This window comes from Raphanus sativus, chromosome 3, assembly GCF_000801105.2.
Source record: "Raphanus sativus cultivar WK10039 chromosome 3, ASM80110v3, whole genome shotgun sequence".
In the NCBI taxonomy this organism is placed as follows: Eukaryota; Viridiplantae; Streptophyta; class Magnoliopsida; order Brassicales; family Brassicaceae; genus Raphanus; species Raphanus sativus.
The window spans coordinates 19085065-19098169 of NC_079513.1; the positions used below are offsets into that span (position 1 = coordinate 19085065).

A 13105-nucleotide genomic window follows, 5' to 3' on the forward strand; every position below is an offset into this window, starting at 1 on the left:
CAGCCTTAACTGAATCATTCTTTACTTGACTTATTAATGGGTTTGCTACACTAGGTTTAAGCCTCACTGACCTTCTCTGGTCATGAGTACTGATCTGCACATCAATGTCATTCACAAATCGCATAGACCGCCTACGCACCATTTCAACTTTTGATCATCATCCTTCCTATGTTGTTCTCCTGTTTCCCTTTCATCTTCTTTGCTAGTCACGTCTACAAGTCGTTCAGATCGCTTAGCAGCAGGTAACAAAGTCACCGACTTTGATGCCCCACCTTCCACACATGGTTTCTCAGTTTTAGCAGCCAGTCACTTGGATCGCCTCCCATCCTGGAGACCTTTATCTCCAACCCATTCTTAAGCATTGAAATCTGTATCTTGACCTTCTTCTTGAGCACTACCAACTCTTTTAGACCGTCTTGTGACCTTTATTGAGTTTGAAGGTCTTTTCTCAGCCTCAACCATCCCACTTATTGAGCTTGACACATCTCCATTAGTATCCAGAAACTGTAGAAACACTTCGCTTCGACCGCCTTAGCTTTATACTTCCACCTTGCTGAGAAGCCTTAGCAGCAGCCCCATCTTGGCGGCGACGACGAAGCGTTCTAAGATTCTTCTTAGCAGAACGAGTGAATTCGAAAACTTGATTATCAGTCTCAGGGCTGAATCTTACTTTCTTAGCTTTTCTGCTACCGACTAGCCCCTCCTCCTCCTCCTCCTTCTTGATACCATCATCAGCCTCTACAGAATTCTCCTCCGGGAAATCTTTGTTTCCGTTACAGTTTCTTCATCTTTCTTCTACGTCAAAAAAAAATCAATCGACTCTATATTGTTTCGATCATAAGACAAAATTTTCCCAAAAATTATCACAATTATGGGAATCAAATAAAAAAATCGTGGATCGTTTGCAAAATCACCGGGAGGAGAAAAAGAGAAGCGAGTCAATTAGCCATCTCGATGTTCTTGAGATTTGCAGGGATCCCATGCTTTTTACATAGGATTTGTAGATTTTTCCTATCCATTCCATGAAAATCCATCTCAAGAGATTACAGCATAATCAATCAGAGAGTTGAGAGATTGTGAAAGACTAAAACTATAGTTTGGCGGGATGAAATGTTTTGCATTTGAATTTGGGAACCACACTCCTTTAGTCCTTTGTATAGTTAGATCCACGCGCTCTACTAGGTTGCGCGAGTGTGGCGGTGTCGTTTTTTTCTGTGTAGCGCATGATGTGGACGGTTAACGGTAGCGTGAGTATAGGAATTATGAAAATAATTAACTGGTTTTTCTATGACTAACATGTCAGATTTTTATTGGTTTGTTTTTAGTCAATATTGTATATGATTAAAACAAAAGAAATAAACATACATGAGCACGAGTAGTGAATAATGTAGTGGATCAAGTAAAAGATGTGTATAGCATAAAAAACTAACAAGCATCCATAGTTCTTGTCTGAACAAAATAACATTTATCTTTCAAGAAGAATATATTGATTATTATTCCTGAAAAATACAATGATCAGAGAAGAATATAAGTTGAATTAGCTTAATCCATCACAGTATTACGACAAGTTGATGATCTGAATTATCTTTTTGATAAGCAACACTATCATTAAAATCACCAAGCCCATCAACCCCCCCATGACAGCGGCTAGCCCAAGAAGTTTTCCACGTTCATCCATATTCACTTGTTCCTTCTTGTTACAATCTCTTTTAATTTGTTTGGTGGTGTCTTGTGGGTTGGTGATCTTGTTTCTTTTTTAAATGTTGGATGTATAAATAAGTAAATCTTGACATTTCTACTATTTGATCAGATCATCATCACATGTGTCTAGCATATATCTGATATTAAATAGATTGTGACTTGCGTTCGTATAAATCTCATAATTATAGTAAGTAGATCTTTAACTTAAGGGTAAATTCTCTTTTAAATTTTGTTTCCAAAATAACAATCTAAAGTCAAAGTTAACAAAAAAAATTTCTAAAAAGGTTAAATGATAATTATATCTTCATTTGTATTTTTAATTATTACTCTCTCCGTTTCATTTTGATTGTCATTCTACACTTCGACATACATATTAATAAAATATTTAATTTTACATATTTACCAGATAAAAATATCATTACCAATAGATCTAAGACTATGGACAATGATTTGTGTTTTTAACACCCTAATTTTTACCTTTTAACAAGTTTTCATGCAAGTTTGTTTCTTGGAAGCTCATGAAATGACATATCCCCAAACAAAAATACTCAACCAGTTATAAAAGAATGTTCTTACATATTGATAATCAAACTTGCATCTAAACATCCTTCTACCAAAGAAGAAACTCTGACATATAATAAACCACAATTTATGGTTCCTTTCAAATATTCGAATTGTGACACTTATTGTCCTATATAAAGCACAAGATTCACACTTATATCCATGAGAGTTTTCATTAGAGAACAATCTCACAATTAATATGATATTCTTTATCATTCAAAATTTTTAAAAAACAAAATCATTATTATTCACATCTCTTACGAATACAAACCAAAAAATGATTAAAAACAAAAATTATATCATAAGTAAAGTTAATTCCGCCGGGCATACCCTAGTGCGTCATAAAAAAAGATCAAAAAAAGATCAACAGGAAACATCAGTTTCAAAAATTTTAAAACAAATTTTGTCCCAAAATATATAAATTTTGAATATTTTTTGAGAAAATTATTCTATATCATCATAAATAAATTTATCGCACATAATTCACCTAGAACAAGACTTGGGTTCACACCCTATGGTGAACTCTCAAATTCACCTCAAGCCTTATCACCAATCAAAGTGCCATGTATGATTAGTTAAAAAAGGAAATAAAATTTTTTAAAAAAAGAAAGAGATGAAAAAGACGTTGACTAATTTTTTTTAACGCTATCAATGACTTCTTTTTCATCACCCACGCTTAATATTGAAAACTTATTCATCATCCACACAGAATATTGAAAATTTTATTTGTCAAATTGGTATCTACAATCTTCTGTTCTTATACCCTAAATCTAAACCCTAAACCCTTGGATAAACCCTAAACCCTTAGGTAAAGAAATATTCCAAAAGTTTAGAGTTTACCCAAGGATTTAGGGTTTAATGTTTAGTGTTTAGGGTATATCCAAGGATTTAAGGTTTAGTATTTTGGATTTACTAATTTAACAAACAAAAGTTTCAATATTCTGTCTCGGTGATGAAGAAGAAGCCATTGATGAAGTTAAAAAAATTAGTCGACGTTTTTTTCACCTATTTCCGTTTTTTTTATTTTTAATTTTGTTTCCTTCTTTTACTCATCATACATGGCATTTTGATTGGTGTTAAGACTTGAGGTGAATTTGAGAGTTCACCATACCATACGGGTGAACCCAATTTTGTTCATTCACCTACTGATCTTGAATGGAAAAAGGCAGAACTGGGGCACAACCGCAATAACATTTGCACTGCCCACCTACCCCACCCACCCGACCGGGGATAGCAACTAGACCTGACCAATGAACCCATCGGTTTAACATTGGTACATGTGTTTCTAAAAATCGGTCAGATGAATACCAAAATAGTTGAGTAGCAGTGAAATGAGAACAACCAATTTAACTCAACCGGTTTCACACACTCATAATCGGATTCCCCTATGAACGAATCGAACCGAACCGGATTTGTTGGATCGGTCCTGTCTCAACAACTCTGTCTCTCGGTCCTCCTATTTATTTCTTAGCTTTAAATCTCAGGTTTTGGTGGGGATTATTATTCTGGTAAAGAAGCAAAACAATGGGGAACGAGGCAAAAATCTTCACTCTTCCAGAAGTTTCAGAACACAATCATGCTCATGACTGCTGGATCATCATCAATGGAAAGGTTTGTTTCTTCTTTCTCTTTATTCGCAGCTCTTGAATTTAGGTTTTTGCATGAGTTTAAGCTTTTGAAGTTTCAGAGACAGCTTGTTTTCCTGTTTAGTCATTGATTGGTTTGTGAAATGAATAGATCATCTGTTTCAGTCACAGCACAAGAAGGTTGTAAGCTTTAAACGTTTTGGTATGTTGTTCAGTCAATAGGTTCTGTCTCTTTTCATACACCAATATACATAGACTGTGATAAGCACACGATTAATCTAGTGGACTGTTTTGTTTATAGTATCCTTGTTTTGTTCCCATTGATTGCTTATTCTTGTTAAATACGCATAGACTGATAGACACACGGTTGATCTTTATTTAGTCAAAAAGGAGCAAGAACCTTATGAACTTTACTTTTTGTTGCTTCAATGTTTCTAGCTTGCACTGGAATCATAAGTATGGTGATGTGTGGGTGTTGCCATTTTTTCAATCTTCTTGATTTAGATTCAGTTGGCTTCACTTCCTTTGATCATATATACTCTTATTCAAACGTTTGCAAAAAAAAAAAAATGCAGGTTTATAATGTGACCAAGTTCCTTGAAGACCATCCTGGTGGGGATGAAGTTCTCTTGTCTTCAACAGGTCTGTCTATAGACAAACACAACTATGTCCTAATACAACAGGGCTTTGATGTTCACACGTCAAATTTGCTTGGTGTTGATGGAAACATAGCATATTGATTTTTGGTTTATTCTCCTTTCAAAAGGTAAGGATGCAACGGATGATTTTGAGGACGTGGGACACAGCGAGAGCGCGAGAGAGATGATGGAGCAGTACTACGTAGGTGAGATTGATCCAACGACAATCCCAAAGAAAACAAAATACACACCTCCTAAACAGCCTCACTACAATCAAGACAAGACCTCTGAGTTCATTATCAAGATCCTTCAGTTTCTTGTACCCCTTGCCATTCTCGGTTTAGCAGTTGGCATTCGTATTTACACTAAATCAGCCTAGTCTTCTTTCTTTTTTTTGAGCATTACTCCCATATCTCATATATATAGACAGAGACCGAGATTCTCAAGTCTCCAAGTCACTCCCTTTTTTCATGTCTCTCTCTCTCTGGTTCTATCTTTTGTAATGTGTTTTGCATTGTTTTCTGAGCAAGAGTCTTGTGCAGGAATGCAACTGATATTGATCTATAGTGATATGTTTGAAGGTGTGCTTAAGTATTGGTTAAGAAACATAACTCTTTCTCTACTCTTGCAATGTCAAAATATGAATATCTATAGAAGAGAAACTAACCAAGAAACTCTCTAAACAATGATCAAGATCTTACTAAGAACTTGAATACTTGAGAACACTTAACCAAGGAGAAACAAAGAAGAAGAAAAAACACATATCGCAAACTGCGGAGAGAAAAGGACCTTTTCATTGGTTGCAGCAGTATGGAGTTTTTGGCAGTTACTTAAAACAGAGTGTGTGGCAGTTTAGTGGGACTTGACCACATCCCAACACAAAAAGAATCCAAAACTCAATACTGTAGCTGCAGGTCCCTCTTTTGTACCTCTTCACCGCTTTTGCCGCAAGTAGCACAAAATTCGATGCTTTTTTAACTTCGAGAATCAATAAAATTTTCGTTTAAAGCACATTTTGTTTGGATTCGTGCGGCGAGTTTTGGCAGCTGTTTCAAATGACGTCGTGTTGGAGGGAGACTCAAATCAATCACAAAAACGAATCTTATTATGACAAGCAAAGAGAGGACGAAGTTCCTATGATAGATCAAAAGACAATGATTCATGATGATGATGTATAGTGGGCACAAACCACAAAGTGGAAAGTACAATGGACATCACACACACACACACACACACAAAGTGATAGAAAGAGATAGAGAATCTTTCCTAACACTTTTGATTTTAGTGAGAAGACAGAGACATAACAAAGACCACATATAAGACACTATCCATTTCCATAACGAGCAGCTTCTGTCTCTCTATGTTGGCATATATGTACCTGTCCTTGTGATGTATACATGTCTGAAGAACGCAACACATGGACCATAATGATTATAATGATAAAGAACAAGAACTTAAGATGAAGTCAGAGAAAGAAGAAAGCAGAGAAGGATAAGTCTCTATTGAAAGAGTTTTTCAGATCGGTACATGTATACACATAAATAGATAGATTTTTTATTATGGTTACAGGACAGAGAGTTTATAACAACAGAATACACTCCATTAACCAAAAGAACTCTAAACCCCTAAACCCTGACAGACTTTCTCTTATTAGTTTAGTACTACTAATACTACTAATACTAAGGTGATCTGTTTAGACCTTGAAAAGGATTGGTATCAGTTATGTGTTACACAAACCCTTTTCAGCCACTTTTGTTACAGACACCAATGTAACATGGTTTTTTTTTTATCCTAAGTTCCTTTACATGTTGGGAAAGTTAAGAAAAACGGATGATGGATAATAAGATCAAACCGATAATTAGCAGGAATAATGTTAACATAGTCTTTGTATTAACTATTAATCACCCCACCACCCTTTCTCGTTGTTTTCTAATCATCTACCTTCTTCCATTCAAACCGTCCTGGTAGCGGTTGCTCGTTCACAGGATCAAAGTTGTACCTGAAACAATAGTATAAACAGAACCGTTAGGGACACAGAAGAACAGAGTAGATCATATAACCAAAAAGGGTTTAGTCACTGCAAGACAGAGCAGATACTTCTCAATGAATTGCCTTTGTTGTTCTTCTTCAGCACCCGAGAAAAACTCGTCCATTTCAGGTGTAGTTGGTTGGTGACGATGGCTCTCCGAGAAACTATCTTCTCTTTGGTTGCTCTCGTCACTGATACCATTGCTAAGAAGCTTCGTAGACGATCCAGGGCTTGTGGTGGTGGTTTCCTGCTTCCTTATCAAACTGCATGGTGTGGATTCCCTTGTGGTCCTGTTGAAGCTGAAAAGCAAATAATATTATGTTACTTTTCATTATTTCACTCCCGCACAACGCTCACACGGATAAAAAATCAAATTAACTAACTTTTCCTCAGTTAGTAGCAAAAAGCCAAACATACTTTATTCCCTATAGGCTATATAGTTATAAGCTAAAGCTGATCTAGTCATGCCCTACTTAGAAAAAAGGATAATCAGTAGTAACCTGTTGAATAGTGGGTCAATAAAGATTCAAAAAGCATAAACCAAAAGACGTAATGTAACTCTCAAATGGACATTGGCTTCAGAAACGCTTGAAAGGTGTATACCAAATACAGAGTAAAGGTTGATTAGTTCAAATAAATATCCAACTTTTGATTAAATCTTAGCATCAAAACTACCTAAAGACCAAAGAAAAAAAAGCATTTCTATAATCAGTTTGTACAAGACCCAAAATAAGCTTTCTAGAGTGTCCATCTCAGACACTAAATAAATTCTCAAGAAATTGATTAATATATATTTTTATTTTTCCTGGAAACAGAGAGAAGAGTCTGGTGTGTCAGAATAAAGCAAATATGGCATCATATCAATCCATAACACAAAGCTAAAAAAAAAAAAACAATAAATTTTCAAATCGAGAAAAATAATTGAAAAGGCTCTTCAGTAACAGAGTTCATCAATTCAAGGAATTTAGAAAAAAAAACGATACCTTTCACTGGCGTAGTCGAGCTCTTTGTTAAAGTCCTTGTCTTTACCAAACACGACACTCTCCCCAACCGAATCCGACCCGTCACCAACAGACCCTCGAACCGAAGAATCGAGATTTTGGGGATTAGGGTTAGGGTTTCGACCCTCTTCCCTCCTCCTCTGCTGCTGTTGCGGCTTTCTCCGTTTGGTTGAGCGAATCACGACAATTGGAGGCTTCTTCTGGAGCCGGCGGCTCCGCAGCTGAAGATACGATCCGCCGCCGGAGGAGGAATCAGTTATCTTCTGTTTCGACGACGGTGGGTTAGTAGGAGAAGGAGAAGGAGAGGGTTTTTGAAGGCGGCGTTGTTGGAGAGCTAGTGACTTGGCTCGAGTGAGAACACCGAGGGAAGAAGGAGAAGGAGAAACGTCCATCAAGGCCATAGCTTCTCCGTCGAGTTTGTTCTTCTTTATGTATTTTCCCATTTTCCGATGCGTTTCATGGAATGCTCAGAGAGAGAAGAGAGAAGAGAGAAGAGAGAAGAGAGTAGAGAGAGAGGGTTTGATTGGAGTTAGTGATAGAGATGTTGTGCTCTGTTGTGGGGTCTTCACTCTCTGTCTCTCTCTTTCTTTCTTTTTTCTTCAATACACTCTACTTTTCTTTATTTCTTTTTATTTTTTTTTTTTTTGATCAAAATATTTCTTTTTATTTATTTTAATGTACAATTCAGTTAATTGAACCTTGTTTCTTTTAAATACTGAAAACTTGAGTGTAATATAATAACGATACATGTAGAAATGAAAAAAAAAAAGAAATAGAAATGACGACTCATGTTATTTTTTTTTGTCAACATGCAAATTGTTCTTTTATAGTGATAGCTTTTTTTCTGTCAATTGGTTTTATATTATTTATTAAATACTATGAAATGGTTTTTAGATCTTTTTCCGGAAAAATGATGATTATACTTAGGCCATGTTTGTTTTTTTTTATGTTGGATGATGCATATGAAATTAAATACTTAGCTGTTGTTAGTTTGTATGCAATTTTAATATTGTTAGACGATGCATTTTAATGTAAAACTCACAGTAATTAGAAAATTTAGATATTTGAAATACTAAAAATATAAAATTTAGATGCATCATTTCCATTTCAAAATCCAAAATACTTAAATATACTTTTCAATATAGATATAAAAATAACAAGTTTTTATGCAACAAGTTTCTTATAAAAATAATAGGTTATATTAATAATTATTACTAAATATATTTATAAAATAAACTATTATATTTTCTTTAAAACCACAAAATGTTTTATTTTGCAAAACGTTATTTTTTATAAAAAAAATTAAAATCAAAATTTCTACTAAAATCATAAAATTATTTTTTTTTCTTTCATATTGCGAAATTACATATTATTGCAAAAATGAAAAACTGAAATTTATTATCAAAATTACAAAATTAAATAATATTTAAATGTTATATCTAATTGTTGTATTCAGTATTCATATGCTACACATAGATAGTGCATCGAATACAAAAACCAATATGGCCTAAATTCTTTACTGTGTTTTTGGGTATGACCAACGAAAAGTATGTAACGCTCGTTTAGGAAGAAATTGGACGAATTTGGAATGTCAACTTCTAGTAGTACTAGAAGTCTAGAACAGACCTCCGAACTTGACAAAAGCGATTAAGGTGCTCCTCCATGTCTTGGATCTATTTAAATAAGGGCAAATTAATTTTTAGATTAAAAACAAGTATTTTGTCCTAATAGGATAAACCTAACATTGAATCAAATACTAAACTAAATTTGTATCTTAATTATGTAAAATAAGTTTTTTTTTTTTTGAGAAAACTTGTCTAACAAAATTGATTTATCAATGAATGTATCCTTTTGCTATTGAATTTGCACCTAGATCATTTCTCCAAAATCAATAGAACCATTCAATCTTTAGTTCTAATTTCTAAGTTAGATAACTTGGTATTTTTACAATGTGTCTACCTTTTGCTATTTTGTCTTTGCACCTAGATCATTTCTCCAAAATCAATAGAACCATTCATCTTTAGTTCTAATTTCCAAGTTAGATAACTTGGTATTGTTACAATGTGTCTAGCTAGATTTTTGTATGGGTCATCTTTAACTTACTAACGAACTAACCAAGTGCCTTCCGTAGAGGCCTTTTTATTCTGAAGAACCAAATAGAGGCCTTTTTATTTTATAGAACCAAATAGAGGCCTTTAAAAAGGGTTTAGTTGCTTATTAAAAATAAATTATTTCAACAAAATGTCGGTGACTAGAGGAAATTACTTACATCTCTGTGTCTCACTTCAAACACTAGAGATCACAACAAGAAAGAAAGTACGGATCATAAAACAAAGCAAGTCCCTTTGCTCTTGCGCTAACAAACCCATTAAACAACTTATTGATTTCAAACATTTAACAAAGAATTAGACTCAAAAATAGTCCCGAGCTCTTCTTGAAGAAGAAGATAAAATATTTTTTCTACTTCCAAATCTTTACGGACTTGTCATGACTTGCAGACGCCAACATTCCTGTTGAAGATGACTGAGCTAAGGCAGAGATCACACACTCGTGAGCCGCTAGTGTCATACATTTGTTCTCTCCTGTGTCCCACAACTCTATCGACTGCAACAGATTCGTTTTTACCAAAGTTAAAGCAACTGACTGAGAAATCATTCACATGAAGCAACAGTAGGGAGCCAGATTCTATCAAACGGTGGTGATACAGATTCTATCAAAGCTTGTGAAATTCAGGGGGGTCATATGAATAATGAATACCTGGTACCCACCGATGACCAAGAGATTGGGATAGGTAGGGTGATAAACGCAAGAGTGGAATTTGTTTCCACTAGAACTGAGCTCGTGGATGCAATCTCCTGAGTTCACAGACCATACTTTAACACTGTCTTCGCTAACAGAAGCTACCAACTCTCCGGTTGGGTTCCAACAAATAGAATGCACAGTTGAGGAATGTCCCTAACAGATCAAAGATAAGTCCATCCCATGAGACATAAATCATTCGATTTTGTCAAACAAGAGAACACATTGGACTTCCAAGTTGCATAAGTCCTAAAAGTAGAAAATAAAGTCCTATGCTGTTGAATGAAGAAGTAAAACAAAAATAAGTATCTTCAGGGGTTTTTACCTTAAGCGAATGGACCCCTCTGTACTGTTCAACATCGAAAATTGACACAATATTTTCCGAAGCTGCAGCAAGAAATTGTCCAACTTTTGGCTGGAACCGTACTTGCGTGCTAGCACCCTGTGCTTGAAAAACTTAGAAGATTAGAAAAAACAAAGTTCAACTCGAGGAGAAGGCAATGCATACGAAAGTCCAGAGGGGGCTTGCCTTTATACCACGAAGGCAATTAGCAGCGTTGATGCTCCAGAAACGAATCTCATTGTTGGTATCACAAGAGCAGAACAAATCGGTTTTTTTAGGGTGAAAATCAAGGGACATTACAGGTGCATTGTGACCAGAAATTGTTCGTACGAAGTAACCAGGCTGCAAAAATTAGTAGTAAGTGGTCAGTCACAACAGAAAAAGAAAAAAATGGATACAGTTAAGAAGAGATGAATTAACTATACCTTAGAAACATCCCATATTTTGATAGTTTTGTCGAACGAAGACGTAGCCAGTTGAGTTGAATTAGGTTGGAAACGAACATCTGTGATGATATGACCATGCTCTTCCGGAGGGATCTCAGTGTGTAGCGTTTCCATGTTCCAAATAAAAACCTACTGACAAAAAGAAATTAGCGTCCACATTATCTGTTCTTAAACAAACAAAACCTATTAGAAAACTGCATGCTCCATCCTCAGAGATTTAAGATGTTGCACCTTCTTATCATGTCCAGCGCTAGCTAACAACTTCCCATCAGATGAGAAATTACAGCAGATGACCTTACTGGCACTTCTTCTTATAGAGCCAACCTCACTGAAACTAAAAGCTGAAAGAGAAAAAAGGACCACTGTTACTATCAATCGTCTGTTAGTAGCATATTTAGTCTGAGGGGGAGAGTTAATACCCTTTAAGGTTTCGGTATGCTCAGAAGGGTTCCGCTTTAGGGTGCCAAACAAGCTTCCTCCATCTCCATCATCTTGGGATAAAAACGATTCTACGTTATCTTCTAGGGCTCCCACATCTCCAAACGCTTCCATGTCATCCTGCAGCTATATTTCTTATCATAAGAAATATGAAAATAACAAGGCTCCATGGGCAATGCAAGAGAAAACTAAAGCCGCTAAGAAAGCACTTCCTTTCACACCAAGACAGCTGCATGCTGGATTCAGATGTCACAAGAATTAAGCTAGATTGTTTTAAGAAACATACCAGTTGGTTTGCTGATGATGCAAGACCACCTATTGCATCGGAACCATACATCATAGGTCCTTTTGGCATGTTATTCACATGCTGCATGTTACCAGTTATAGCTACTCCTTCGACAGGGGTGGTATGCGTTGAAGGAGTTGACGGCTGTGAGTTGGATGGGCCAACTGTGTTTCCTGTCCCTGTACTGTTAGCAGGACCAGAAGAGGAAGGTCCTTTTCTTTTGCGATTGTTCTATCAAAGACACGAAAAAAGGAATTTGTGAATCAGCGATCTTACAAACTAAATTATCCTAATATAGACAGCACCGCATGATCAACATAAAAGTACCTGCTGTGATAGTAAAGGATCTTGTTGCTGAGAAGAAGATTGCTGTACTGTCGGCATATTGATAAGCTAAAGACCAAAAACAGCCACGGAAAAATGGAAAATCAGAAAGATGTTTGGCAGTCAAAAGCTATTACTTGCAGATAATTTTTCTCTTGAGAGGGTGTGGTTAACAAGGAGAAACCAAATTGTGTTCCCTGGATAGATTTACATTAGGATAACACAAACACATTATCTTACAAATTTTTCTAATGACAAGTAGCAGCAGTTGCAGGATATCATAGACTACAATTATCGCAAACATACCTACAAGGACCGTATTGATCCAATTTACCAACTAACGAACACATATGAGATGCTTATTGTGGCAAGTTCACCCGAAAAATGAAAGAATTCAGCTCAACAGATGCCACTGCATTCAACAGGGATATGCATTTGGCTGATTTTAGAAGAAAAAAATCTCACCTTTGACGAATTTGACAGCATAGGGGATCCAATAGAGCCATCATTTGCATTCTGTTGGCCATCTTTCGAACTCAGGTTTCCTCTGGGCAATACTGTAAATCTTCGAGGATCCATGTCGCCACCATACATGGATGAATTAGTCATATTTCCTTGCCCTTGAACCTGAGCCATGATTTGTTGTTGCTGCTGCTGCTGCGGTGAGAGCTGAAATTGACCTTGATTTTGAAGGAAGGCTTTCTGAGGGCCTAAACCTTGTCGCATATTATCGATGCCCTGTATAACATTTGTCAACAAATTTGATGAAGAACTGGATTTAGAATGACAAGAAGATAAATCATGCAAAGGAACCACAGTGACTTACAGTTAGTGGCCATCCCTTCAAAGGAAGAACACCAACTCCAGGGTTTAATCCTTCACAAGAGAAAAAAAAAAACATAAGATCTGATTTAACCATATCACCTGCGTAATTCACCATAATTATTCAGAAT

At 35.8% G+C, this 13105-nt stretch overlaps 3 protein-coding genes across 3 annotated transcripts; 1 reads left to right on the forward strand and 2 right to left on the reverse strand.

Annotated features, from left to right (window-relative positions):
* The first annotated feature begins 3746 nt into the window (after nucleotides 1-3746).
* On the forward strand, nucleotides 3747-5080 carry LOC108846022 (cytochrome b5). The gene is made up of 3 exons (XM_018619232.1): nucleotides 3747-3873; nucleotides 4424-4490; nucleotides 4615-5080. Exons 1-3 carry the CDS (start codon nucleotides 3787-3789, stop codon nucleotides 4863-4865), a joined length of 405 nt encoding a protein of 134 aa, XP_018474734.1. The 5' UTR covers nucleotides 3747-3786; the 3' UTR covers nucleotides 4866-5080.
* Nucleotides 5081-6016: 936 nt separating this feature from the next.
* Nucleotides 6017-8095, reverse strand: LOC130509160 (cyclin-dependent kinase inhibitor 4-like). Its single transcript, XM_057004836.1, has 3 exons — nucleotides 7499-8095; nucleotides 6584-6814; nucleotides 6017-6485 (listed from the first exon to the last, which is right to left on the reverse strand). Exons 1-3 carry the CDS (start codon nucleotides 7957-7959, stop codon nucleotides 6416-6418), a joined length of 762 nt encoding a protein of 253 aa, XP_056860816.1. The 5' UTR covers nucleotides 7960-8095; the 3' UTR covers nucleotides 6017-6415.
* A 1609-nt stretch (nucleotides 8096-9704) lies between these two features.
* Nucleotides 9705-13092, reverse strand: LOC130510068 (transcriptional corepressor LEUNIG_HOMOLOG-like). Its single transcript, XM_057006414.1, has 11 exons — nucleotides 12979-13092; nucleotides 12618-12890; nucleotides 12156-12221; nucleotides 11829-12059; nucleotides 11524-11662; nucleotides 11336-11445; nucleotides 11084-11233; nucleotides 10845-11000; nucleotides 10641-10757; nucleotides 10274-10471; nucleotides 9705-10120 (listed from the first exon to the last, which is right to left on the reverse strand). Exons 1-11 carry the CDS (start codon nucleotides 13090-13092, stop codon nucleotides 9977-9979), a joined length of 1698 nt encoding a protein of 565 aa, XP_056862394.1. The 3' UTR covers nucleotides 9705-9976.
* Between the last annotated feature and the right edge of the window lie 13 nt (nucleotides 13093-13105).